This window comes from Mytilus edulis, chromosome 2 (genome assembly GCF_963676685.1).
Source record: "Mytilus edulis chromosome 2, xbMytEdul2.2, whole genome shotgun sequence".
NCBI classification, from domain to species: Eukaryota; Metazoa; Mollusca; class Bivalvia; order Mytilida; family Mytilidae; genus Mytilus; species Mytilus edulis.
The window spans coordinates 74442702-74469491 of NC_092345.1; the positions used below are offsets into that span (position 1 = coordinate 74442702).

General features: G+C 32.9%; 1 protein-coding gene across 1 annotated transcript in view; it reads left to right on the plus strand.

Moving 5' to 3' along the window:
• Window positions 1-8373: 8373 nt before the first annotated feature.
• Window positions 8374-26790, plus strand: part of LOC139512967 (multidrug resistance-associated protein 1-like) — a 60724-nt gene continuing 42307 nt past the window's right edge. Inside the window, exons 1-8 of the mRNA XM_071300971.1 lie at window positions 8374-8711; window positions 12756-12929; window positions 15227-15361; window positions 16727-16855; window positions 20148-20264; window positions 21288-21349; window positions 24055-24192; window positions 24626-24850. Coding sequence (XP_071157072.1) covers window positions 8673-8711; window positions 12756-12929; window positions 15227-15361; window positions 16727-16855; window positions 20148-20264; window positions 21288-21349; window positions 24055-24192; window positions 24626-24850 — 1019 coding nt within the window. The 5' untranslated portion in view covers window positions 8374-8672. The remainder of the gene's footprint in view (window positions 8712-12755; window positions 12930-15226; window positions 15362-16726; window positions 16856-20147; window positions 20265-21287; window positions 21350-24054; window positions 24193-24625; window positions 24851-26790) is intronic.

Below are 26790 nucleotides of genomic sequence, written 5' to 3' on the forward strand. Positions count from 1 at the left end.
TTTAATCGTCAAAGATACTATATGGCTATATTATATATCATTGGATTCGGAAAAATGAGTACTTTTGAAATATCGATGTCGTCAAAAAAAATGTGGTAACAGTTTTGCATAAAATAAGGTCAAAGATCAAATTCTGTTTTTATTTGTTTTCTTCCATACTTTCAAAATTTGAAGATATATACAACAATTTAGGTTAAGTTTTAGAAACAGACATTTCTTCAAATCAATTAACAATGAATTATCTTGAACATTTTGAACGTGTAAAAAAAAATTAATTAGGAAATCGATTTATTCTGGAAATTGGCGTTGATCAAACGCTTGATCTATTATACACATATTATGTTTAAATTACAGTAGTTACCTTGCCGGCTGCCATTCAACCTCAGCAATAAAGGATAAATATTATTATTTTACCCGAAGCATACTATCATGATTGAAGGCATGTTTTTCATAAGCTCATTCATGTAATTCTTTAAATCTAAAAAGCACTCAATACCTCGAAAACAGTTACAATTCAAAACTCAAATCAAACAGATCCACACAACATAATTCTGCCAGGAGTATCTTCTGATTCATCTGTCATGGAACATGATTTGAAATATCTACATAATTATGACCGTTTACAGGAGAAATGCTCCGGACATGTAAAATTTTGTTGCGAACAAACAAATGACTTTTTTCATGAAGATTTCTCCTTCTATGAAAACACAAGATCCTGCAAGAATTCTGCTGACACATGCCCTTTGAATGAATCATTTAACTCTCACCAACCGTATTCTAAAATTGACGGAATAGGGGGTTTAGCAATGTGTAATGCGGTCCAAATTTTTAGTTTGAATCGAAGTAAGTAAAACATGCTGCTTCAGTGTCGCCTCACGGGGAGGTAATCTGACTAAACTTACATCTTTTCGGGTGGCAAGCTTGATGCGCATTTGATAATTATTATGATTGGATGGTTTCAAAGAGATTTTTCAAATCATAAAGCTTTGGAATTGACTTTCACGCCCAAACAAGGGCTTCATCTTTGTCTATATTACAGAAACTCTAAAAACCTATGAAATAGTCGTGCGTGTCTTTGAATGTCTTGTAGAAAGTTTGATTACCTACTCCAAACAGAGACGAAGTTGTGTCGCATCCGGTAAGTGCATGTACAGCAGGCAATAGTTTACAAATTGTTGGGGAAAGACAGACAAATATACATGTAGTTAGTGAATGGTTGAAAATCTTCGCTCATCCTTTGCACTGCTTATGTTCCCCATCTTTACCCACAACTCTCTTGTATGTCTCATATATTTATAGTAGTGAACACACATAACAATCACATTTATATTAGAGGTCCGTATGATTGTTCTTCCGCTATTTCCCATTTCTCTAAACTTCGGGTCTAAGTTTAAGGCATTAAGTTTCGGCCTCCTCTTGATCATGAGTGCTAGAGAAGTCAAGAAAGCCATTGCTGTAACAGTTTTGGTATAAATAACTTTAACAATTTCGGGATTTACACAACGTTCTGGCAATGTAAAACTCATATGAGGTGGAATCATAGGGGATTTGTCAAAGTGTTCCAGTTAGGAAAACTTTTCTCCTAAATAATCTGATGGAAGCGGTAGACTTTTTGCGGCGTTTCCTCTCGACAGACTTTATAGAGTTGTTCATGTCGTAGCGGTCAAAAACATCTGCAACATCTGCTTTTGTGTGCGTTGTAGAAATTCATTGGGACATATTTTTTTAATAGCTGCAAGGTCACCGAATGTTTTAACTTTTTTAACATCAATACATCATCTATTATGTAAGTTGTGAGTGATGGTGCAAAGGAAGGCAGGGAAAGTCCACAAGGACCTCAGATTTTAATTGCTTCACAAAATCAGACTTGCATGACTTTCTCATGGTGCCGTCATCTTGAAAAAGAAAAATTGGAATGGAACATACAGGGTGTGATAGCATATAATCTATGGTAACATCATCTCTACCTTTTGTCAAAATCAGTGCACGTCTAAACACAAGTTATGGATTTATGAGACCTAAAAGTATTTCCCCCACATTTAAATTTAAGGTTTGTTTTTGTTGTCATGTTAGCAAACGTTTTTAGTTTTGCCTTTGAAATTGAACTATAAAACTCCGTACTAAGCTAAAGAAAGAGCACACGTGATGAAATGTTTAGACATGTTCGAGCCTTTTCTCAACAGCGGTGAGCAAAGAATCTGGAATAACTCTTGTAGCATGCATTCTAGAAGAGATATTGATATGACATGGAGGATGGGATTCCACAACAAAGGGATCCGATCAGTCATGGTTCTTTCAGATGGTCCACAATGGCAATAACATGTTCTTCATCTCTTTTCATTGCTGTTAATCTTGTTTCCTCTTGTGAATTTGCATCATTTCTAGCCCCTTTCAGCGTTACACAACTAAGGGATTCTAGGAAATGTCTATTAAGGGTCCACCTAACAAGCGCAGACTTTTGATTTGTTAAGCCTAAAGTGCCACCTGATCCCCTAGGCCTTGAGGCTTTTATAACATCTTTTCTGTTGCCATGTCGGTCCATGTACCGTTAAAATGTCCAGATTTATGTCTAAAGGCAAAGTAGCCATCTATAAAAGGTGATCTAATATTATCAGAAAGTTGAAGCATATCGAGTATGTAAACTGGCAACCACCTTCAGTAATTGGTACGGTTTGTAACAAAAAAATTAAGGTAACATTTGAGATGACGATCTGAAGGAAGTGACAAATTTCCATCTCGTTCTGCTCTAGCTGTCTAGTGCTTCAAGGAACATATCCCAGTATTTGAATGTATGTGATACAGCACATCCCCATTACTTATATGTCTGTATTTGATCTGTATTTGAATAGCTCCGTCATATGAGTGTTAGGACTTGTGTCTTGCTTGAATTGCTAAAATAATGCTTCTGAGATAAATGAATTTGATATTATTGATTAAAAAGGGGATGAAATATCATATAAATGTTAATTATATTACATTTTGCGTTAAAAAAAAAAATGATAAACTTGAATTGAAACGTACTCTATTAAATACAAAATATTCGTATTCGTGTTTATCTTTTCCATAGACTCTTTAAAAACGGGTTAATTTTTCTAAACGTTATTTGAAATCGTTAAAATAAGGCGCAACAACAATGTATATAATAACTGAAATTATATCACGGATGCTATTTTACAATGTAGACCTCAAAATTTTTCTAAGTCGATTTTTCGTTCAAGTAAACTAACGTACTTCAAAGTCCATTTTACGAAAATTGCACCATACGATTTTTTGACGACAAGTCAAAATGTTGAGTTTAACCTTTAAACTATCAATACTGTGATTTTTAGCCGTATAGTCCGAATGACAATTAAACTCCTTAAATAAGCGACTTTTCCTGACTTGGTCACCGTACTAATAATATGGAGATTAGTTGAATACTACAAATATGAAAAATTAATATAATGTGGAGTCACAGTGGAGCATATGTTCACATCACTGAGGGGGGATAGTTATAGTTATCAAAGGTACCAGGATTATAATTTAGTACGCCAGACGCGCGTTTCGTCTACATAAGACTCATCAGTGACACTCATATCAAAATATTTATAAAGCCAACCAAACAAGTACAAAGTTGAAGAGGACCTTTATCGGGACTCCGGGATCACAGGCACTATATATATAAAGGTATATAGAAGAAGAAAAAATCTGAGACGAGTGCCTGTGTCCGGGATCGCGTGTTTTTAAGCTCGGGATTGACCCTTTCGGGATCCGGGAATTCTTTTTTCGAATTTCGGGATGTCGGGATTTAGATTTATTTAAATTCGGGACCTCGGGATTGCGTGTTTTTAAGCCTGGGATTTCGGGATCATGGCCCCTCCTACCCCCTCTCATCACTGCAATAACATGTTCTTACATTTATTACTTTTACACTGCCTTCAAATTGATACATCTAGAATATAGGGGAGGGGGGATAGCAACCATACCGAAATTGAGGATTTAGAAACACATACAGTAAGAATAAACAATTATCAATAGATGTATCTTTATCTCAACATAAAACATAGCAAATAATACAACTTAACATAGGCCTTATACATGTAAGTGATTTTACCACATAGGGTTAATCACATTTTCATATTTTTCATGATTCTTTAGCATATTTTCTTTTTAAATAAATGTTTATTATCATATACTTAGACTAAATAACATATGATTTTTACTGTATGATAATAGCATAAAATTAACGTAAATTTCATATTTTTCGAATTGGTGCTTAGCGGGCTGATATGAAAAGTTTATCACATGCTTCGAACGTTATCACATGCCTTTCCGTAATGTTATCGCATGGCATTTCGGTGATACTCGGCAAATTCCGGAAAATACACCTCAATGCTACGTTTTCAGTGAAAAACATCACAAAGTAGTGTACAAAACAATTATTTGGATAGTGGAAAGTATATTGTGTAAAAAAACCCAAAATAAATGCATTTTTAAAAGTTTCAAACATAATTTAGAAAGTAACTTTTATAAAATCTGACTTTTCCAACACAGTGTTCATTATGTAGATTGTTAAATTAATTTTTTTTTGTCGATTCGTCCATATTAAAATGTTTTTCTTCTCTTTTGATGCATATGATAGAAAGATTTCATATCGAATGTACTAAATTTGGGGTCCGACGTTCGTGAACGTTCACTCTTTGAACTTCTATTTGGGAACCACATGAAAGGATCTGTATTCAATATATGAATCTGTTATTTTTCTCCATTGTTGAAGCATATGATAAAAAGATCATAACATGTCATTTTTCATATCGCATGTATTATCAGCCCTCGGTCAATATCAGCCCTCGAGCCATGCGGCTCTTGGGCTGATATTGAACCTAGGGCTGATAATACATGCGATATGAAAAATGCCATGTAATAATCTGATATTTCTCTCCGTATTATCTGTTTATTTGTAAAAATATTGATCGCTGACATCAATATTTGAACACCGGTAAAAGGCTACTGTCGCTTTTATTTCTTTGTCAGTGTCTAGCAATGTGCAGTCCGTTAAAATCCTAGTTTTAGTTATAACATATTTTATTTGCAAAAGTAGCAAAAGGGATTGGACACAAGTTATAAAACAACATTATTCTTTATATTGATAGTAGACTGCTTTGTCTATTGCCTAATTATTTTTTTTATTTATATTAGTTACAAATATTTTTTAGAAAAGATTTTGCAATAGTTTTAACTTGCTTGATATGAAAAAAAGGAAAGAAACACACAAAAAAGACAGCTAGAAAAAGGGGCGGGGGGTATTTCCCAAGCCGGTTACGGGTTTGGGGTTGAAAGTGCAAACATGTTTCTAGTGTACTGGTGGGTGGGTTTGGTTAGGGGAAATATAAGGCTCCCGTTGTTACTGTAGATCAGTGTACGACCCTAACAAACTGACATGTTTACTAAATAGACAGGGCGATAAACCTCGTACGGGCGCATTTATGGATTACATTTTTTTTACACTTGCGAATACTTTTTTTAAGCTGTCTTCTGTTGTTTTACAAAATAGTTCCCAAATGACTTCTGCACATGCATATTCCTTAAATAATGAAGCTATCTTAGTTGTATATTTCTAAGGTCTTTTTCTACGTTTTCCCATATTGCCTTTTTGTAGAGTAGGATCTCTCTTATTTTAACTTCCACCATTACCTATATAGTCGGGCTTGGTTCCATATATAAACTTTTAATTTTCCATAGTTATGTGTTCAAACGAAATAATTACGATTGCCATACTTGGGTAGGATTTCTACGGATGATTCCTACAACAAAAGTAGGCGTGTTATACACCACTTTGATGATAAATCAATTTAGATTTACGAAAAAACAAGTTTAAGTGGGGTTGACAGCCGAGAAATCGGCATATAACGGAATTTCGTTACCTACTGTCATTTTTCTAAATCGCGAGTTAAGTACCTTGTGTTATATAAAGGTGACCTGAAATAGACAATACTACTCGTATTCTCATTAATAACAATGATGTTCTTAGAAGCTCCTAATGCATCAAAAGAGACTCGGAACTCGGATCCACTTCATACAACAAAATAATTTAATAAGCCGTAATTTCGAGTTTAATATTATACGTATTTGGGTTTGGTACTTACAGAATATTACAACTTTGAATTGACACCAAAAGCTGTTGCATGGGCGTCATACATTTCTTGATCTAATTGTAGCAGACAGAGATAGGTCACCATAATTTGTGTTTCTCAATCGAAAGGACAAATAATTGTTCGTACAATATCGTATTTTTCATGTGTGCATACATCATTCATACTTTTAGATTTTCAGTGTTCAAGTTTGGTAATATACCAGGGGCGGATCCAGCCATTTTAAAAAGGGGGGTTCCCAACCCAGGACAAAAAGGGGGGGGGGGTCCAACTATATGTCCCCATTAAAATGCATTGATCGTCCAAAAAAAGGGGTTTCCAACCCCGGACCCTCCCCCTCCCCCCCCCCCCCCCCCCCCCAATGGATCCACCAATGTATACAATAAGAGTCTATAATCATTAACATGATGATACTCATTAGAATACCATGACTTTAAAATTTAAAAGTTTTTTTTAGATTTGAAAGTTTTCTCCTTTTATAAATAAAAATGCAGAAGTATTAACAATATGTCTTTTGTTGAAATGAATAAAAACTTGAAAAAAGAATAGTATACACTTTCATACTAAGTGACTTATATTAATTGATTGCCATGTGCTTAACATTCAGTGGCAAATATTTCATGCATGTTCAGGACGATACTTATTAAAATAGACATATCATCAATAACAGGACATGACGATTGATAGAAATCGTATTCTTGTAGAAAACTTTACTGCCAGTGTACACAGTCTATGGAAGAAGTGAGATAAACGCGTTTCTTATAGAAATAGCGATATTGTCTTATATGAACTAGTTGCATTGTGGGAAATCTCAGACGATTTTGTTTTTACATTTGTATGAAGAAATTAAGGTTTCTTGGTAATTAAGTAAGGACTATTCTTCTTTCAACAGGGTAATATTTAACACACGTCTTCCTGTATAACTGTCATGAATTGAGTTATATAATAACAAGCATGTGAAAGATTTGAGTTTGTAAAAATTGGCGCTCCTTATCATGTTGAAAAATTATGTTTTTACCTATTAATTGATACTAAATTGACAGTGTAAACAACCTGCTTAGTCGATTATTTTCGATCATATGGTTATACCGAGTTATCATATTACCAGTAATGACGCATGCTATTGCGCATTTAAATGAGGCTACTGTGAATATTCCACCGAAATATTTGATTCTATGATGAGTCATGCTGTAAATGTCCACAATGACAAGCAAATATTATTTCTTAAGAGAAAAAAAAAAGAAAAATATTTTCAAATGATTTTTTAAGAAAAACGTACAATTATTGTTTTCCCGAACTTTGAAGATACCAATCTAACTAAAATATAGATCTCATATGTAGTGTAACGAAATCAGAGATCTATATTTTAATTAGATTGTGAAGAATACCATCTTTCATCCTTGTATAAAGAACTAAAACAAGTAATGAAAATCCAATTCAGCAGCCTCAGACTATAAATAAAACAACTGCAGATACCATGAATGAAAATATTGTCAAACAGAAGATGTATTAGAATTATTTTAGGTTCTGATTTTTCTTTTTTCCAAACATATTGTGCATATTGTTGTTGCAAAATGATGCCCCTTTATGGGATTTTGATTAGAATAATAAAATCATTATTCTTATTATTATTAACATTAAAAAAAAACCTTGTTAACAAGGAAAACAGTTCTAATTGGATACCAAAGACTTTTCCCGATTGAAAGATGCTAACAAAACATATTGAAGCTTAACAGTGACATTGAAGCTGCTTTTTGCCATACGATGTTACTGTACATATATAGTGACATTAAAAAAGTTCTGCTATCATATTTTAAAAGTATCTCATTCATATTACAATTCAAAGCATTTATTTGTTAATGTACATTAGAAAATCACAGCACCTCAAATTTTACACAAACTTTTGGCTTTTTACTTACAGTTGAATATATAATTAGACTTGATTTTTGTTTGTATATGAACAATATATTTACAAGTTGGTATTTTCTCAGCAAAACATATTTTTCATTGCCAAAAAAAACCCAAATACTTTCTCATTGAGTGTTTGCATATTTACAATTTCACATTAAGACAATATCGCTATTTCATATACGAAACGTTTTTATCGATTCGCTTCTTCCATAGAATGGCACATGTGAATATTTTATAATGAAATTATAATGTAGTGAAAAAAAATCAATGTCAGTGAATATCTAAGTATACCCTGTCCAGTAGATGACCGATTACCCACCTTATTATTCATGTACATGGACAGTATACATGTATAATTTCTCTCAAGGTAAATTACAACTTATCCAGGCATTACAAAGTCAACCAAATTAGGCCATACTATTCCTATTTGAATAACATGTGAGGGTCATCAGTTGTAAACAGTGACCACCATCTTCCTTTACTTATATCACTAGTTGTGGACGTACATAATCATGGTTGATAGAAAACCTGGACATTCACTTTAAAGCTTTACACTCGCATTGATAGTAATCTAATGGCTTGATATTTCAATAACAGCAATATACCTGGAATGTAATTTTAGATATAATCATGACATTTTTAGAATTTTGTGGAAATTCGACATTTTGGGTAAGTAAATGTGTGTTTGTTTTACGCTATTAATTCGAGTAAATGTGTGTTTATTTTACACTATTCATTCGATGTTTAACTCTGTGCCACATCTATTGTTATTTTTAGACAAACATAATTTCAGATGATAAGGTGAAGGTTAAAAAACCTCAATTACATACTTGATTTTTTTTAAAGCAAAATGATACATCACTTTCAACTAAAATTTTACAATAAATTCCGAATACATAATGCAAATTAACCAAAACATTTAAACCGTAACGAAACATGATTTATCGAACGATAAACCGTTCTACCTTGAAGGCTCATAAAATTTTGGTACTAGTTTTGGTAGACACGTTACAGGCAAGACTTTCAGTAAAAAATGTTTGTGTAAGAACCGTGCTATCGAACAAGAACTTTTAAAGACGTCCATTCATAAAATAAGCTCTTAATTAAATGTAGTTTCAATAAATACAAAGTGTACTATGTTCCTTTTTTCTTTTATGATAAAGGACTATATGTTGATGGTGTTGTATTTTTTTTTATCTTAAATATATGTAATTTGCAAGACACAAACTGTATATTGCTTAATGTCAGTAGAGATATTATTCTAATCATTCATTATTAGTTATTACTACACTAGTAGGAGACTGTGTTCAGGTTAAGCTATCGTTTATCCGTAGGGCTACAGGACCTAGTAGGTTTTAGTTGTAGTCTGAAATCAGATCCTTTTTCAAAATTAAAAAAGAGGATTATCTCTAAGGAAGTAATTATATTGTACCTAAAAATAAAATTGTAGGGAAATAAAAATGAAAACAAGGCATCAAAAGGACAATCAAATGTCAAAAGTTGAAAAAAATATTACCAGACCAAATTAAACAAAACAAAGACATTTGCATGTTTAATCTAAAATAAAGATGTTTCATGAATGAAAAAAATATGCAGCTTACTGTTAAATCGATACTATAATTAAAATGCAACTGTGACCCATGAACATGACGTTTTTAGAATTTTGTGGAAATTCTTCATTTTGGGTGAGTAACAATATTTACTATAATTGTGTTTCTGCTTAACACTATTGATTTGAATTAATTTAAATTGAATGCAAACAGAGATGAATTTACATCACATCAATTTGATGATGATGATTTAACCCCCCGATATAAAATATCAACGTCAAGAATAGTACGGTGTGAGTGATATTTAGGTATTCCAGAAATACAAGAAGATATTGCAAATTGGCCTTTGCTCAAGGTTGAGGACTAGATTTATCATTAGTGCGGGAATAACAGTATCCGTGGAAAAAAAGAACTTTAACAAAAGACACAACGTCGACCGAGATTGATCATTTGAACGGACTGTCTGTCATTATATGCTGTGTGAACGGACTGTCTGTCACTCTATGCTGTGTGAACATACTGTCTGTCATTCTATGTTGAGTAAACGTCTGTAATTCTATGCTGTGTGAACGGACTGTCTGTCATTCTACGCTGTGTAAACGTCTGTCATTCTCTGTTGTGTGAACGGACTGTCTGTCATTCTATGTTGAGTAAAAGTCCATCATGCTATGCTGTGTCAACGGACTGTCTGAAATTCTATGCTGTGTAAATGTCTGTCATTCTATGCTGTGTGAACGAACTGTCTGTCATTATATGCTGTGTAAACGTCCGTCATTCTATGTTGTGTGAACGGACTGTCTGTCATTCTATGTTGTGTGAACGTTCTGTCTGCCATTCTATGCTGTGTGAACAGACCGTCTGTCTTTCTTTGCTATGTGAACGGACTGTCTGTCATTTTATGCTGTGTGAACGGAATGTCTGTCATTCTATTCTGTCTAAACGGATTGTCTGTCACCCTATGCTGTGTGAAAGGACTGTCTGTCATTATATGCTGTGTAAACGTCCGTCATTCTATTTTGTGTAAACGGGCTGTCTGTCATTCTATGTTGTGTGAATGGACTGTCTGTCATATTATGCTTTGTAAACGGACTGTCTGTCATTCTATGCTGTGTGAATGGATTGTCTGTCATTCTATATTGTGTGAACATACTGTCTGTTCTTCTAAGCTGTGTAAACGGATTGTCTGTCATTCCATACTTTGTAAACGTCCGTCATTCTATGTTGTGTGACGTGGGCATACGATACAGTTACAGGGGAGGTAATGACGTTGCTAACGTAAATTGTTATTTTCGCGACGTCAAACTATATGACTTATCGGGAAAAGATTCGGTTTTCGACTGATTTTTATAAAGGTATATTTTTTATTACATATTTGATTTAATCAGGTAAAAATACTCTATATGGAAATTTTTATTAAAATGTAAATACGGGATCAAAACTGTTAACGGGCTTTATCATATGTTTAGTAGTAAATACAGTAGTTTTGCATATTTGATAAATAGTCTACTGTTTAATCCATATCACGCAACTTTGATGCGCACCCTTTATCGCATACCCTTTATTACACCCCTACTTTTGGCACACTAAATGGAACTATAAAAAATAATAAACACACAAAAAAATACATTAATAAACAAAATATTTTTAAAACAACAGCACGCAAATTGTAAGTAACCCAGGTGCTTCGGATAAGTAATTGAGCAGTTTTTGTAAGACTTTTGAAACAAGACAAAAGTAAAACTGAAGGTAACCCAGTGTTATGGATCAGAAAACAGTTCATATAAGATAATACTCTCCTGTTGAAATATATGATAAAAAGCGTATAAAACATGGCAAAATCCGTATCACATGCCGTATCACCCTCGACCAATATCATCCCTCGGGCCCAAAGGCCCTAGGGCTGATATTGGTGTCTCGGGATGATACGACATATGAAACGGATTTTGCCATGTATTATTCTCTATTTATGTCATTATATGCCGTGTAAACATCCGTCATTCTATGTTGTATGAACGTACTGTCTGTCATTCTAAGCTGTGTGAACGGACTGATTGTCATTATAAGCTGTCTGAACGTCTGTCGGACGACTTTCCTGCATACATGACGAAATTACCAAAGACGCTCGTTGTGGGACCTCATATAGAGCTGTAAATCGATTTGCAGAAAAAGGGACCTAATCAAAATTGTTGATTTTTTGGGTTCGAATATAAAATTGAGAATGGAAATGGGGATGTCAAAGAGACAACCATGCGACAAAAACAGAAACAGCCGAAGGCTACCAATGGGTCTTCAACACGGCAAGAAAATCCAGCACCTGAAGGCGGCCAAAATATCTCACTGTGTTGCATGTCTTGATTTTTAAAAGATAATCAGACAAAAAGGAAAAAAATAAGACAAACGGGCACTGTTTTGATGCCCTTTTATTGAATACTGATTGGTATTTTTCGCATACTGAGGCAACTCCTTATTTCATCTGTTGAGGACACCAGAGAGCTCGGAACCTGCCACACATGTCCTAAATGTTCAGGCCTCAGTGACTCAGTGAACACTTGCCTATCAATATTTGAGTTTGTGATTTAGGCAAGGAACGCTCGACTCCGTTCCTAGTTGACTATGGATACCGGTTTTCCTGCCAAAGGTCAGTGGTTCTCTCTTTATACTTCCACATTTAATAAAGACTACCTAGCATGATATAGCCAAGTGTGCTGAAAGTGAACAATCGATCCTTGAATGTTGAGAATGCCTTTTAATCCTCACAATCTTACTACTTTCGACGTTAATTAACATTTTATCTCACCGGTTGAAACATAAGTGAAAAGTTACTTCTTTTGATGTGGTGTTAATTCATAATTTTTTCTGATGACATTTATGTCTTATGAATTTAAGATATCAAAATTCTTTATTTCTATTACTAAATTGTATCACTACAATCTGATCTTTAAGTGCAACATTTTTTACACGATAATCCTATTTCATTGGTTATTAACTTATTCACATGATCAGATTCCAAAGTAGCTGCCGTCATCGAATTCACGATGACAATACTGAAGTAAATAGAATAGTGAACATATTTTTAGAACTCAATGATCAATGAAGATTTAACCACCGAAATATCTTAGCAGGACAATTTTATATAATATTTTACTTTTTTGTTATTTTCAAGGACGACCACGTACTCAATGAAGTCAAACCGAAGTTTACCGAGTGTTTTGTTACAACAGTGCCTGTGTTAGTTCCAGTAGCATGGCTTTTGATAACGTTCATATTTTGTGTCGTCGGATCACGTGACAGTTCTATTTCATCTATACCAATTCGATCCCTAAATGTTTTCAAGACGGTAAGATTTTTATGTCCCACCTACGATAGTAGAGGGGCATTATGTTTTCTGGTCTGTGTGTCCGTCCGTCCGTCTGTCTGTCTGTTCGTTCGTTCGTCCGTCTGTCCCGCTTCAGGTTAAAGTTTTTGGTCAAGGTAGTTTTTGATGAAGTTGAATGCCAATCAACTTGAAACTTAGTATACATGTGCCCTATGATATGATCTTTCTAATTTAACTGCCAAATTATAGTTTCGACCCCAATTTTACGGTTCACTGAACATAGAAAATGATAGTGCAAATTTCAGGTTAAAGTTTTTGGTCAAGGTAGTTTTTGATAAAGTAGAAGTCCAATCAACTTGAAACTTAGTATACATGTTCCCTTTGATAAGATCATTCTAATTTTAATGCCAAATTAGAGAATTTATTCCAATTTCACGGTCCACTAAACATAGAAAATTATAGTTCGAGTGGGGCATCCGTGTACTGTGGACACATTCTTGTTACATATAATATATTACTAGACCAATTCATTAAAAATATACTAGAAAGAAATTAAGGTTACAAATAGTTATTTTTCCTGTATACCACTTCACCCAAATACACATATTTCTACTCTGAAAAAGTGCTAGATTTATGATTATTCTATATAAAAACTAGCAGATGTGGTATGGTTGCCAATGAGACAACTATAGTCACTACAGACCAAAGGACGTGTATTTGAGTTAATAGAGGTCAGAATACATTAAAATAAGACATTAAAGTTCCAGGCACGACAGAGTACTTTAATAACATTCAAACGATAAAAACAACGGTCTGTTCTATGCTTAAACAATAAACGGATAGACAGCCACAATCAACATCCACTGCAATAAAGGCTCCCGACTTAGAACAGGAACATAACAAATTTAGTGAGACTAAAAATACATGTTCGTGAGCCCCAAACCTTATTTTACCTTGACAAATGGTGTAACAGCACAACTAAAGAACAACAACGAAAACAAACCAAATAAACAAAAGTACCGGTTTGCCAGTACACGCAGAACTCGCAGTCGCTGAGAGCAACATTGCCATTACTACAATATCCATTATAGATCAACAAAAGGTCACTGTAGGACCTTCAACAATGAGCAATACCCATACTGTATACTGATAATAAAATTAACGGTACCAATTTTCTTGCACCAGATGCGCATTTCGACAATACATGTCTCTTCAGTGATGCTCGTGGCCAAAATATTTGTAATCCAAAGCTTATATAAAAGATGAAGAGCTATAATCCAAAAGGTCCTAAAAGTATAGCCAAATCCGTGAAAGGAATCAGAGCTTTGCATGAGGGAGATACATTCCTTAATTTATAATAATTACTGAGATATAAAAAAACGTTGCATGACAAATATGAATCAATTCAATCGGTAAAATTAATATCAAATGGCCTGTACTAAAAAAATGTAAAAAACAATATATCAAAAACATAAATGACATATAGTAACAAGTATCAGCTACTGCAAGACGTGTAACATGCAAATAAAATTATGTGGTTAAATATTTGTGTGAGCGCTTAACCCTAGACAGTGGCCGTACAGCTAAACATAAAAACAAATTAAAAATATAAGTGAAAAAAAAGTTTGACTAAACAGATCGGTATTGGACACAAAATACAACTAACAAAAAGACAAAAGATAAAAAGTATCGCAACTACTAAAAGCTAATTCAAAGCCAATTACAACTGTTAGAAAAATAATGTTTTCCGGACTAGAAATATCAATAAGTACACATTCAAAAACTAATTACGAATGTCAAAATCATAAGTGTTCATAACTAATAACAAAACATATTTAGTTATGTTTTAATTGATTTTTACAACTAATCAATTATAGAACCGACAAATACAATAGTTAAAGACGTTCTTACGATGATAAAAAAAGAATACCTGTTTAGAATAAGTTTATTCCAATTTCAAGGAACATTATGCTTACATGGATCCTATCTTAATTTACGGACTCTCAAAAGCCACTACAACTAAAAACTAGTTATGTCTGCCAAGACTAGGGTATAGGATAACAATCAGTACATATTCAATGGATTTAACGAAAAGACGCACAATACTTGACCTTATGAAATGCGACGATGATATTTGTGTCGAACATTTATTATAAATGAACGTTCTTTGTATGTGACTATAAGATGTTATGTCGTCCCTATATAATTCACTTCCAATTACTAGTAGTTAAAAATTATGTAATTTGTTATGGGCATTTTGTTTCAGTGTAAAAATTGCTTTTCTGATTATAAACAATATGTTTTTATTTTATTTACAGGGTATATGTTTGGTGTTAGCCATTCTTAGTCTTTTTATTTTGTATGCTAATAATAATTATGGGTACAAATGTGTCGACGATCAAAGTATTCCCACTTCTCACATAGTTAGTTGTTCACTTCTTACAGCAAGTTTTGTAAGTATATATAGATAGATAGATATATTCTACCAGTTCATCGAGTGAGATACATATATTTATGGAGGATTGTTCTCTCAAATTTAAATTTAAATTAGCTGTTACGTCGCAATAGCAAATTCAGTGTTAAACGCAAAGGCGACAACATTAAAGTTTGGACACTGGAGAAAACCTTACGATATATGTATCATGATCCCATTTGCGCAGACTTCATCGAATTTCAAAATCTTTTATGATATCATACAAATGTAAAATCTGATTTAAGTATATGATTAAGGATTAAGTGTATATATATGATACGAACTTGTATTCAATAACGCACTATTCAATAACGCACACCTTGTCAAACCGAGACACCAATGTAACCCGAGATGTCGGGATACTTAAAAAGCCATAAATCTAGAATTCTAAAGAAAAATTAATTTTAACGAAAACCGCTTCGCTTAAATTTAAAGAGATGTATAATAGAGTGTACATGTTGAAATCGGATTATCATATGTACTCTGAGCCTCTTTTTGACACATTTTTAATGTTATAAAAGTTGTTTCCTTTTGATACATACCTTTACAGCTTGACAAGACTTGCACTCAAACTTGCATTCAAACTTACGATACATCGATCGATTTGTAAAAAAACCCCAACTTATTTCAAAGGACAATCTTTTACCCACATGCCTTCAATAATTTCGGTGTCATTACAGTTGCTATAGTGCTACCCCTAATTGAGTCAAACAATACTGTCTCTAATGTATGTATCTTCTTATATATTTATGTGTTGACTCAAAGCAGTTATACATCTGGTAGATTTTTGATAGTAGAGATATCGGTTTCTGCCTTAGAACATGAATTATTTTTAACGTTCATTTTTTTCCAACTGAACACATACAGCACTCGTGGTTTCAGCAAATGTAACCCTCTCCGTGGTCATAGCTTAAAGCAGCCTTCATTTTGACGAATGTTATGCCCTTTTGTAATTTGAATATTGCCAAATTTGCTGTTTTGCACACTTTCATTTATCACTTTAACTGTTATGTCTCTTTATAACTGGAAAAAAACCTTTTAGTCAAAATCTAACGGTTTTGTGTACTGACCAAACGGTTGATTTTTTCGATCAGACACATACGTTTTTTTATTTGTTTATTTGTTTTGTTATACATTTACTTCTAATCCTTTATTTTAAGCGTTCTTAAAGTTATCATTACAATCGTGCATTAAATGTAGTTTATGCTACTACCAATCAACACGTTTTTCACAATGCAGGAAAGTCTGAAAATAAAGAGCAGAAATGCTAAACGTAAATATATTGATTGTTTGAGAAGGAACTGTATATACATTCCCAGTTATTATAGTACTTTACATATTGTAGATATATGTGGCGATATTAAATCAAGTCTATAGAAGACGAGGTGTGGTTTCATCATGGTTGTTATGGTTATTTTGGATATTTGTTGTAATTTGTGGTGCAGTACCTTTGCAAGATAATATTTCATATCAGGTATGTAATAAAATGATCTTTTGGAATCAAGTTTCTAGAAAACTCAATAATTCAAAATAATAATATGTGTTTGTCCTCAGAGCTAGAAATATTCATAAACATAAATTTAAATGACCAGTAATTACTTTTAATTAACATGCGAACCTTTTTGTAAACAAAAACTCATTGCATTTATAATTTTCGTTTTCTAGACTAAAAAGTTAAACACAAGATGTCATTCAAATTGCCTGACAATAATAAGAGATTTTTTTCATAATATCGAATAAGTTGGCCGTGTAAAGCATCATGCTTTCATTTGTGAAACGAAATATCAGCTTTTCTGTATCGGGCATATTTTAAAAGTTTCTACGATACTACCATGACTAGAAAACGAAATAAAGTTATCTACATAAAAATATACAGTACCATTTGACAATCATTTCCCGTATCTAAAATCATCAAGTAAGTATCTTTTTTTCCTACTTTGATACTCTTGTAACCGCCAGTTTCAATTGTGACGGGCGCTACACGTAGGCTTATTTTTTCTTATCAAACCAAAGTATGTCTTAACGTTTAACCCTCAATCTGTGTTTCTTACCTTGATTTGCCTTCTAAAGGTGGAATGGGTGTCTTTCGCCATCTTGGATTAGAAAAATGTAATGCAGAAATGCAGATAATTAATGTTAATTTGCATTTAAAAGAACAAATTTATAAGGTTATAACTTATAAAAGCATTATGCCCGCGTCACACTGTCCCGATTTTTATATACGATGGACACCCGAATGCGAAAATTGTAAGTTCGTACGAAGTTGGTCCCGATCTCGTTAAAATACCAAAAAGTGACAGAAGCAAGTACGATGAATAACGAAGTCTATACGATGGTGCCGAAATTATATACGACAGCAAGAGATGGACATACGAAGGTTAACCGAAGACGGGTATTTAAGCTTCATATCTCAGCCGAAGCCTACACGATGGATCACGAAGGCTACACGATGGATTACGAAAGCTACACGATGGATTACGATGATGGCGCGATGGCCATTCGATGTCTAAAAGATACGAACAGAATTTCGACAACATATCGTTTCTGTACAAGTCTGACATGCATGGCGGGAAATCGATCTTTTTTGTCTAATTCTTATAAAACTTAGTTTATTATCCCCTCGCCTACTACATGTAAGTTGCGTGTAGATAAAATTGTTATGGACACTCTAGAACCAAAATGCTCAAAACTTGGTATGGTGTTACTCTATAAGAATATCTTAAGCGCTATTGACTTTAAAGTTCAAAGGTCAAGGTCACAGTGGCAGTTATAATACAAGGCAATATCACCCTTGTGGACACTCTAAAACCAACATGCTTCAAAAGATTTTAACCACATTTGGTATATTGTTCCTCCTTGTAATGATCTGACATTTTTTACGTTCAAGGCCAAAGGTCAAGGTCATGCAGATGGACTTTTTTTTCCTCCTTGAAATAGCATAATACACAGGAAATTGGTTGCCCATTTTTACCTGCTGGTTCTAAAGACATTATTAAAGGTATTTCCAGTTACTGAATGTTTTGGTTGATTTCTAAAAAAATAGTTTATGTGTATCAAATATGCATATTCAATTTACCATTTTCTGCATGTGTCATATACAAATATAGTGTCCATATTTGTCCCCAATATGTTACATATGAGGGGATGCCACGCTCGGCATTGACTTGTTTGAACTGTAAAATATGTGCACTAGTCTGAATAATCACCAGTATTTATGCCCATGTTTACTGATCTATCTTAAAGGTAAGGTAATGGGTTCGTTGATCCCTTTTATTCAAAAAGAGCTCTTTACAGGAGAATATCATAATAATATAGACAAAAGGAAGGATGTGGGGAAAGCAACAAATGCGGCAAAATATGACATATAAAAAACAAAATGGTTATGGAGTAAAAATTCGTGTGACAACAACTCAGACGATACATAAAAAAATCAGAATAATGAAGAAAAAGTTGGTTTCCCTATATACGTGTACCTGCAGTGTTGGTGTACGAGGCCCGTTTATGATTTTCATTATGTTACTTGATATGAAAAATTGACAAACTTTTTGAAATAATATTTGACTTGTAAAAGTAAATCTTGAGCCTGTAATAGCTGCTCTTCTTGTTCCATTTGAATTAATAGAAACAACGCTGTCGCCTTTCTTGTTCTCATAGAATCATATGATATGAGCTCCATGTTTTGTGAACGTCTTTCTTAACTGTCGTATTAGACTGAGCAGTGCATATCGCGCATGGCACTTTAAATGTATTTTAGCGCGGAAATTAACTTATATTTAGCTGGATTTATTACCGTCGTAGTTCCATCTTGTCGCCTTCGTACTTTTATTCGATGGCAACACGACGGGATTACGAGGTCTTCACGAAGTCGCGTTGCCATCGTAAGACCTTCGGGTATCTTCGTGATTCATTCGTGTAGACATCGTAATGTCAAAACTGCCCGATGGAAACGATGGAAACACGAATGCGATACGATGTTCAAAGATGCATTCCCGGTGACATTACGATGGTGAGGATGGTGATACGAACTCAATACGAACCCTCAACATCGGACGCACCTTCGGGGATTTTTTAACATGTTAAAAAATTTAGAACCATTCCCGAAGTTGTCCCCGAAGGCTAGAAAAAGTGGCCGATGGTTCTTTGATGGTTAAAGATGGCACTACGAATAGCCCGATCTGGATACGATCAGTCCCGATTTTGAAAATTTCCATTATCGTGTTGCCATCGGCGTAAAAATCGGGACAGTGTGACGCGGGCATAATGCTTTAAACAAGTTAAGGTTATTATTTGCTTAATTTTTAATGCTTTTAAATTGGCATTTGAAGGGAGAGTACTCTGAAATAGTGCATTTTCTGAATAAAATGGAAATTTGCTATTTTGTATTTTAGCCTTAAAAAAACCGCGCGGTGAACCTATCTTTTCTAATCACATACTGATGTTTTTCCTGTATAATCCATACAAAATGAGTCATTTTGTCGCAACCTGTAGCTTGAGAAAATGCGCGATGACCTATCATTTTTATTATATTTTTGAACATATATCAATACAAAGTATGTTATTCTATCATTTTTAATTTAGACTCCCATACCATCTTAATCGTTTTTGAAATTTTAACAATGGTAAATTAACTCATCTTGGTTTATTAAACTTATATGCTTGTCAACAAATGCCGGTGATAATTCTATGTTTTCAGTAGTATTTAATAAAGGAATTTATTTTTACATAATATATATCAATAGATATAATTTACAATTCTATATTTTCAGCCATTTTGTCTGAGTAGTATATTACAGTATATCAGTTTTGGATTCTCATGTGTTCAAGTTGTACTTTACAGTTTAGCTGAAAGTCCGAGCGTTTATGGATACGAACGAATAGGAAAGGTATATTTGTTAAACGCACACTTCAAATTTATAAGGGAAATTTTGTCGGTGAAAAGCGTATGAGATGACTGTTTCGTTTTTTGTGATATCCTTCGCTTGAGTGTATATGACATTTTGACCTTGAGCATCACTGAAGATACATGTATTGTGGAAATACGCGTCCGGTGCAGAAAAAATTGGTACCGTTTCTGTGGTTATTCCTATTGATCAGAATCCTGTCTATATTTTGTCTTACCAAAACACTTACGTTTGGTCATGAACATGAACTGATAATATATGTATGAGGAAATATTTTAGAATCAAAGAGGAGACATCGCACAATACCTTGACTATTTCCCAGTCATAATCAGATTTAAATATTTTGTTCAGAATGTCTGTTTTTTGTATCGTAAAATACGTCAAAATTGTATTACTAAAATAGATTCTACCAATTAACTTTTTGACATTATTATAGCATTTGCACATTTTAGTAAAAACACAAATTTAATTCTATACCTTTATATATACCAATAATTGTGTTGAACTTTTGAAATTGACCTCGTAAGTTTCTTTCGCTTTTTTTTGATTCACAGTTCGGTGTCATCTCTGTTTCATTTTAATCAAAGTTTACTTGCAATGTAATCGAGTGGATCTTATATGGAAATAAATCTATTTCATGGTATAATATCTATTTATTTCCAAATACTCGCGTTAAATACTATGGTATTTAAAAGTATAACAAATATGAGGAGTATTTCAAAGAGATAAAGACTAATCATGATGAAACAACAATAACGTGTAACATACCATGGTGTACAACAGGAAAATAATATGCTTTACAAGCGAGATGTTGTTATATATCTTTGCACATTGCACATTTGGTGTCTTGTTTGTCTTCCGAATACCAAATACAGTGTGTCGTTTATTTTACCTTGTTATTAGACGTCTTTGTTTAAATGAATTATTGTATATTATCTATAATGAAAAACATAGTATATAGTGATGATAATATAAATACCAATGGGTTATAATTCCTGTTTACAGCCAGTATGTCCGAGGCCTTATTCATCAGTATTCTCGAAACTGTTTTTCTGGTGGTTTACACCGTAAGTATTGAATCAATTTAAAAATAAGATTGAAAATGGGTAATGTTTCCAAGAGACAACAACCCGAGTGTATGTATTATTCAAAACATCATGAACAATTCATAAAAGTAAAGCTACCTGAATTTTCAATGAAACAGTCTTATTTAATAACATGTTTAACAGACGAATAAGCCTATACATTGTATATGAATGTCTTAAATAAGGATCATTCCTATTTTTAACATATTTTCTCTAATACTTTTTTCTCTCACTTAAATCGTGTATTTTTTGATATTTTTATAAGTGTATTAAAGGACGTGGTAAATGCTACGGGGCGCCGAATGGGACTCTTGTGGTTTTGTACAAAATTCAATTCTGTCATAACAAAATCATTTTTGTCTTACAAAACTATGTGCTACAGACTTGTTTTGTGAGAACTTCAATTTTGTGATGACAAAATTCATTTGTGTAGACAAAATTCATTTTTGTCATGACAAAATTCATTTTTGTAGACAAAATTCATATTTGTCATGACAAAAGTCAATTTTGTCTAAAAGGTATGCAAATATAAACATATTTGCATACAAAATTGACTTTTGTTACCTGATATGGAAATTAAATCACAAAAGTCAATTTTGTGAGGTAAGATTCAATTTTGTGAGACAAAATTGACTTTTGTGAGACAAAATTAACTTTTGTGAGACAAAATTGACTTTTGTGAGACAAAATTGACTTTTGTGAGACAAAATTCAATTTTGTGAGACAAAATTCAATTTTGTCAATTTTGTTGAGACAAAAGTCAATTTTGTTAATTTTGTTGAGACAAAAGTCAATTCTGTCAATTTTGTTGAGACAAAAATCAATTTTGTTGAGACAGAAGTCAATTTTGTTAATTTTGTTGAGACAAAAGTCGATTTTGTTAATTTTGTTGAGACAAAAGTCAATTTTGTTAATTTTGTTGAGACAAAAGTCAATTTTGTCAATTTTGTTGAGACAAAAGTCAATTTTGTGACGACGAAATTCATTTTTGTGACGACAAAATTCAATTTTGTAACAACAAAATTGACTTTTATGAGACAAAATTGACTTTCGTGAGACAAAATTGACTTTCGTGAGACAAAATTGACTTTCGTGAGACAAAAATCAATTTTGTTGAGACAAAATTCAATTTTGTCAATTTTGTTGAGACAAAAGTCAATTTGGTTAATTTTGTTGAGACAAAAGTCAATTTTGTCTCACAAAAGTCAATTTTGTCAATTTTGTTGAGACAAAAGTCAATTTTGTCAATTTTGTTGAGACAAAAGTCAATTTTGTCAATTTTGTTGAGACAAAAGTCAATTTTGTCAATTTTGTTGAGACAAAATTCAATTTTGTCAATTTTGTTGAGACAAAAGTCAATTTTGTTGAGACAAAATTCATTTTTGTCAATTTTGTGTAACAAAAGTCGATTTTGTATGCAAATTAGTTCACAGAAACCAAACTAAACTAATTTGAATACAAAATTGACTTTTGTCGCCCAATTTTCAAATTAGGTAACAAAATTCAAGTCTGTGTAACAAAAATGAATTTTGTCATGACAAAAGTGACTTTTGTCCGCTGATAGATAATTTTGTATGACAAAATTTTAAATTTGTAGTATGATACAAATTTTGTTAAACTGAACTTATTTTTGTCCGTACAAAATTGAATTTTGAGTACAAAACCACAAGAGTCCCATTCGGCGCCCCGTAAATGCACCAACTGTTTCACTAGTTAAGTCAATTTTGAATCATACAGAAACGTATATGTAACAACAAACACTAATGCAAATATTTTGAAAGCAATTCATAAAAATTGTGGAAGGTCCTACGGTTGCCAATAGTTGCTTAAATCCACTTCATTTCACAAAACTAGTTCCAATTTTCTGTTTTAAAAAAAACTAACTTTGGATATTTAGATATTTGCTATCAAGGCGCAAACATTATATATAAACCTTGGATACTCAGATATTTGCTGTCAAGGCGCAAACATTATATATAAACCTTGGATACTGACATATTTGCTGTCATGGTGCAAGTATTGAAAAAGTAAATGAAAATATTTGTCCGAAAGGCACCATGACTGAAATATCATCTGCATAGAAATTAATAGCAATGAAAACATAGGATTTCGGGAGAGATTATTTTTGTATTTGGATCTGATTTAATTTGAAGTAGTCTGGTCTATATTTTCTTAAAGGGTTAAATGTTGCCATTTATATGAATATTTTCGCCATGACAGTCATTATAAGGAAACATAAAATTCGAGTATTTATGATACCCTATTCTGTGTATAATACCCATAAATGGGGATAATACCAGATAGCTAATTTTGATAATTTCTAACTTGTCAGAAGAGAGGTCATTTGACATTCTCATTACAATGTGCAAAATATTAAGAAATGGCAGTTAAGGCTATAAGACCATAACCCTTTTTTTAAAATGACTAAAAACCATTTGTTGAAGATAGACAATAACTTTAACAGTCACACGAAAGCAGAACTCTCTTGTGGTGTTTTAGCTAGAGAGTTAAAGTATCTAAGTTATTTACAGCTAAACGGAAATATTATAAATGCGTTTAAGTTGAAAATGTTGGGCGTTTTCAATACATGCACTCCATAATAAATTGTACAATAAACATTTAAAGTAATTTATACTATGTTTTTAATATCTGCAGCTATGGAAAGACATTCTTTGAATATTTTTTAGAATTGTTCGAACTTGCTACAAACGGACAATAAGTAAAGATGAACTATGGAATCAACTTCCAGAGCTTCAAGCAGAAAGTCTAGTAAACGATTTACAGTTGCGTTGGGCAGCTCAAGAAAATATTAAAATTCGAAAGAGGTACTTAACTTATATAAATATCTATACATATGTATTACCGGGACCAAACTATACATATGTATTACCGGGACCAAACTATACATATGCATTACCGGGACCAAACTATACATATGCATTACCGGGACCAAACTACATATGTCTTACCGGGAACTATACATATGTATTACCGGGACCAATCTTTACATATGTATTACCGGGACCAATCTATACATATGTATTACCGGGACCAAACTATACAAAATGAACGAGATCAAGTAGAAAAGCAATTAATTCAAAATAAAAGACATGGTTATTATAAGGGTATATTTTTTTTATGAATTTTAGAAACACTTTTAAAAGATTGTTTTACAGTTATATCATGTGCAGCATATGTTATAGTTTGTTAATTATTTTCAGTTATAAGCTTGAATATGTATTGAATCTTTTTTTTTAGACAAAATAGTTCATACAGAAGTCAGTATTGTAAAAATGGTACCACACCTGGGGAAAAGACAGCGCTGTTAAAAAGCAACATTTCTGAGGATGAAGACGACCAAGTTCGACAACACCCATCACTACATAAATGTTGTTTGCAACTGTATGGATTAGAATGGTTTCGTGGAGCATGTCTGAAACTTTGTTGTGATATCTCAACTTTGTTGCAACCTTTAATTCTCAAGTAAGCACACTATAATCACCATTTGCTTAGCTGTTGAAATCTAAAAACAATCAACATGTTTGTCAGTGGTGTCTTTTTTAAAAGAGGTAATGTATTGATAAAGACTATAACACAATGTTGACTGCTGAAACCCTATTTTTGACATTTTTACCTATTATGTCTCGTTTTTTCTTCGCATCGTTGTAAAAATCATGGAATTTGATGCGACTGTCATACAGGTGAGAGGTTTAGCTAGCCATAAAACCAGGTTCAATCCACCATTTCCTACACAAGAAAATTCCTGTACCAAGTTCGGAATATGACAGTTATTATCCATTCGTTTAATGTGTTTGAGCTTTTGATTTTGTCATTTGAGAAGGGACTTTCCTTAAAAGATGAACACAAACAATATATAATCAAAGAGCAAATTGCTCTGAGGGATACGATTGCCATTGTTTTCATTGACACATGTATAGCGGGATAGTATTATTTTCAAAACTAATACAACTGCACATGTAAAATGTAATTTACGAATTCTGAATAGTTACTCAACTCTAAAAATATCCAATCCTCGATACAAGTGTATGAACAACGTACTTATTATCTCAGATGGTGCCATTAAAACAAAATACATATATGGTTTGGCGATATCTGGCCACAGCTTTTATTCATAATATGATAGATTCATATAATATATAATATATATATAGATAGATAGACCATAGATGTATATGTATATGTAGATAGATCTATGGTCGGTTACCCGAAGATAATATGGCAACCAGATAGATAGATAGATAGATATGAAAATGTAAAGATGCACCGTGGGATACACTGGTGCTTTAAATTTAGAAAACACCGTGGGATACACAAGTGTAGTCTGTATTATCCAAAAACCTAAAATTTCATAGTTAACATTAAGATTCTATGCAGCGAATTTTGCCATTTACGGGAATATATTTATGATGCTCAAAGTTCAAATAAAAGTCACTTTTCTCAACAGCAAACAAGTTAACATCATCAGTCAAATCTGTATCACCACTGTCACTGACACAAACCTGAAAAATAAATACAAAAGAGCAGTATCTTGTACAATAAAAAGGAGTGGGAGGGTGGGTTTTCAAGTTTACCGCTTACGAAATTTAAACAGCTTGCTTGCTGCGATGTAATTCTAAAAAGGACTAAATGACGTCACAGAATATAACGTCACTCATGTTGGGTAAATCTAAAACATGAAACACAATCCGTGAGTGGCCCCGGCGATAACTGAATTTAAGTCTATTAACTTAAATTCCATTATCTCAGATGGTGCCATTAAAACAAAATACATATATGGTTTGGCGATATCTGGCCACAGCTTTTATTCATAATATGATAGATTCATATAATATATAATATATATATAGATAGATAGACCATAGATGTATATGTATATGTAGATAGATCTATGGTCGGTTACCCGAAGATAATATGGCAACCAGATAGATAGATAGATAGATATGAAAATGTAAAGATGCACCGTGGGATACACTGGTGCTTTAAATTTAGAAAACACCGTGGGATACACAAGTGTAGTCTGTATTATCCAAAAACCTAAAATTTCATAGTTAACATTAAGATTCTATGCAGCGAATTCTGCCACATTGACGGAGGAAAACAGAGACTCTGTCAACCGCCATAAAAAGGGCGGTTCGCTGCAAAGCTGTGAACCAGATATGAGATAACTACAGATATATAGATAGATAGATATTTTTATTTAACGTACAACTTGGTACTATATTAAATAATCTAGATAGATAGATAGATACTTTATTTAACGTACAAACTGGTACATATATATATTAAATAATCTAGATAGATAGATAGATATTTTATTTAACGTACAACTTGGTACATACATGTATATATGATCAATATTCTAGATAGCTGGATAGATATTTTTATTTAAAGTACAACTTGGT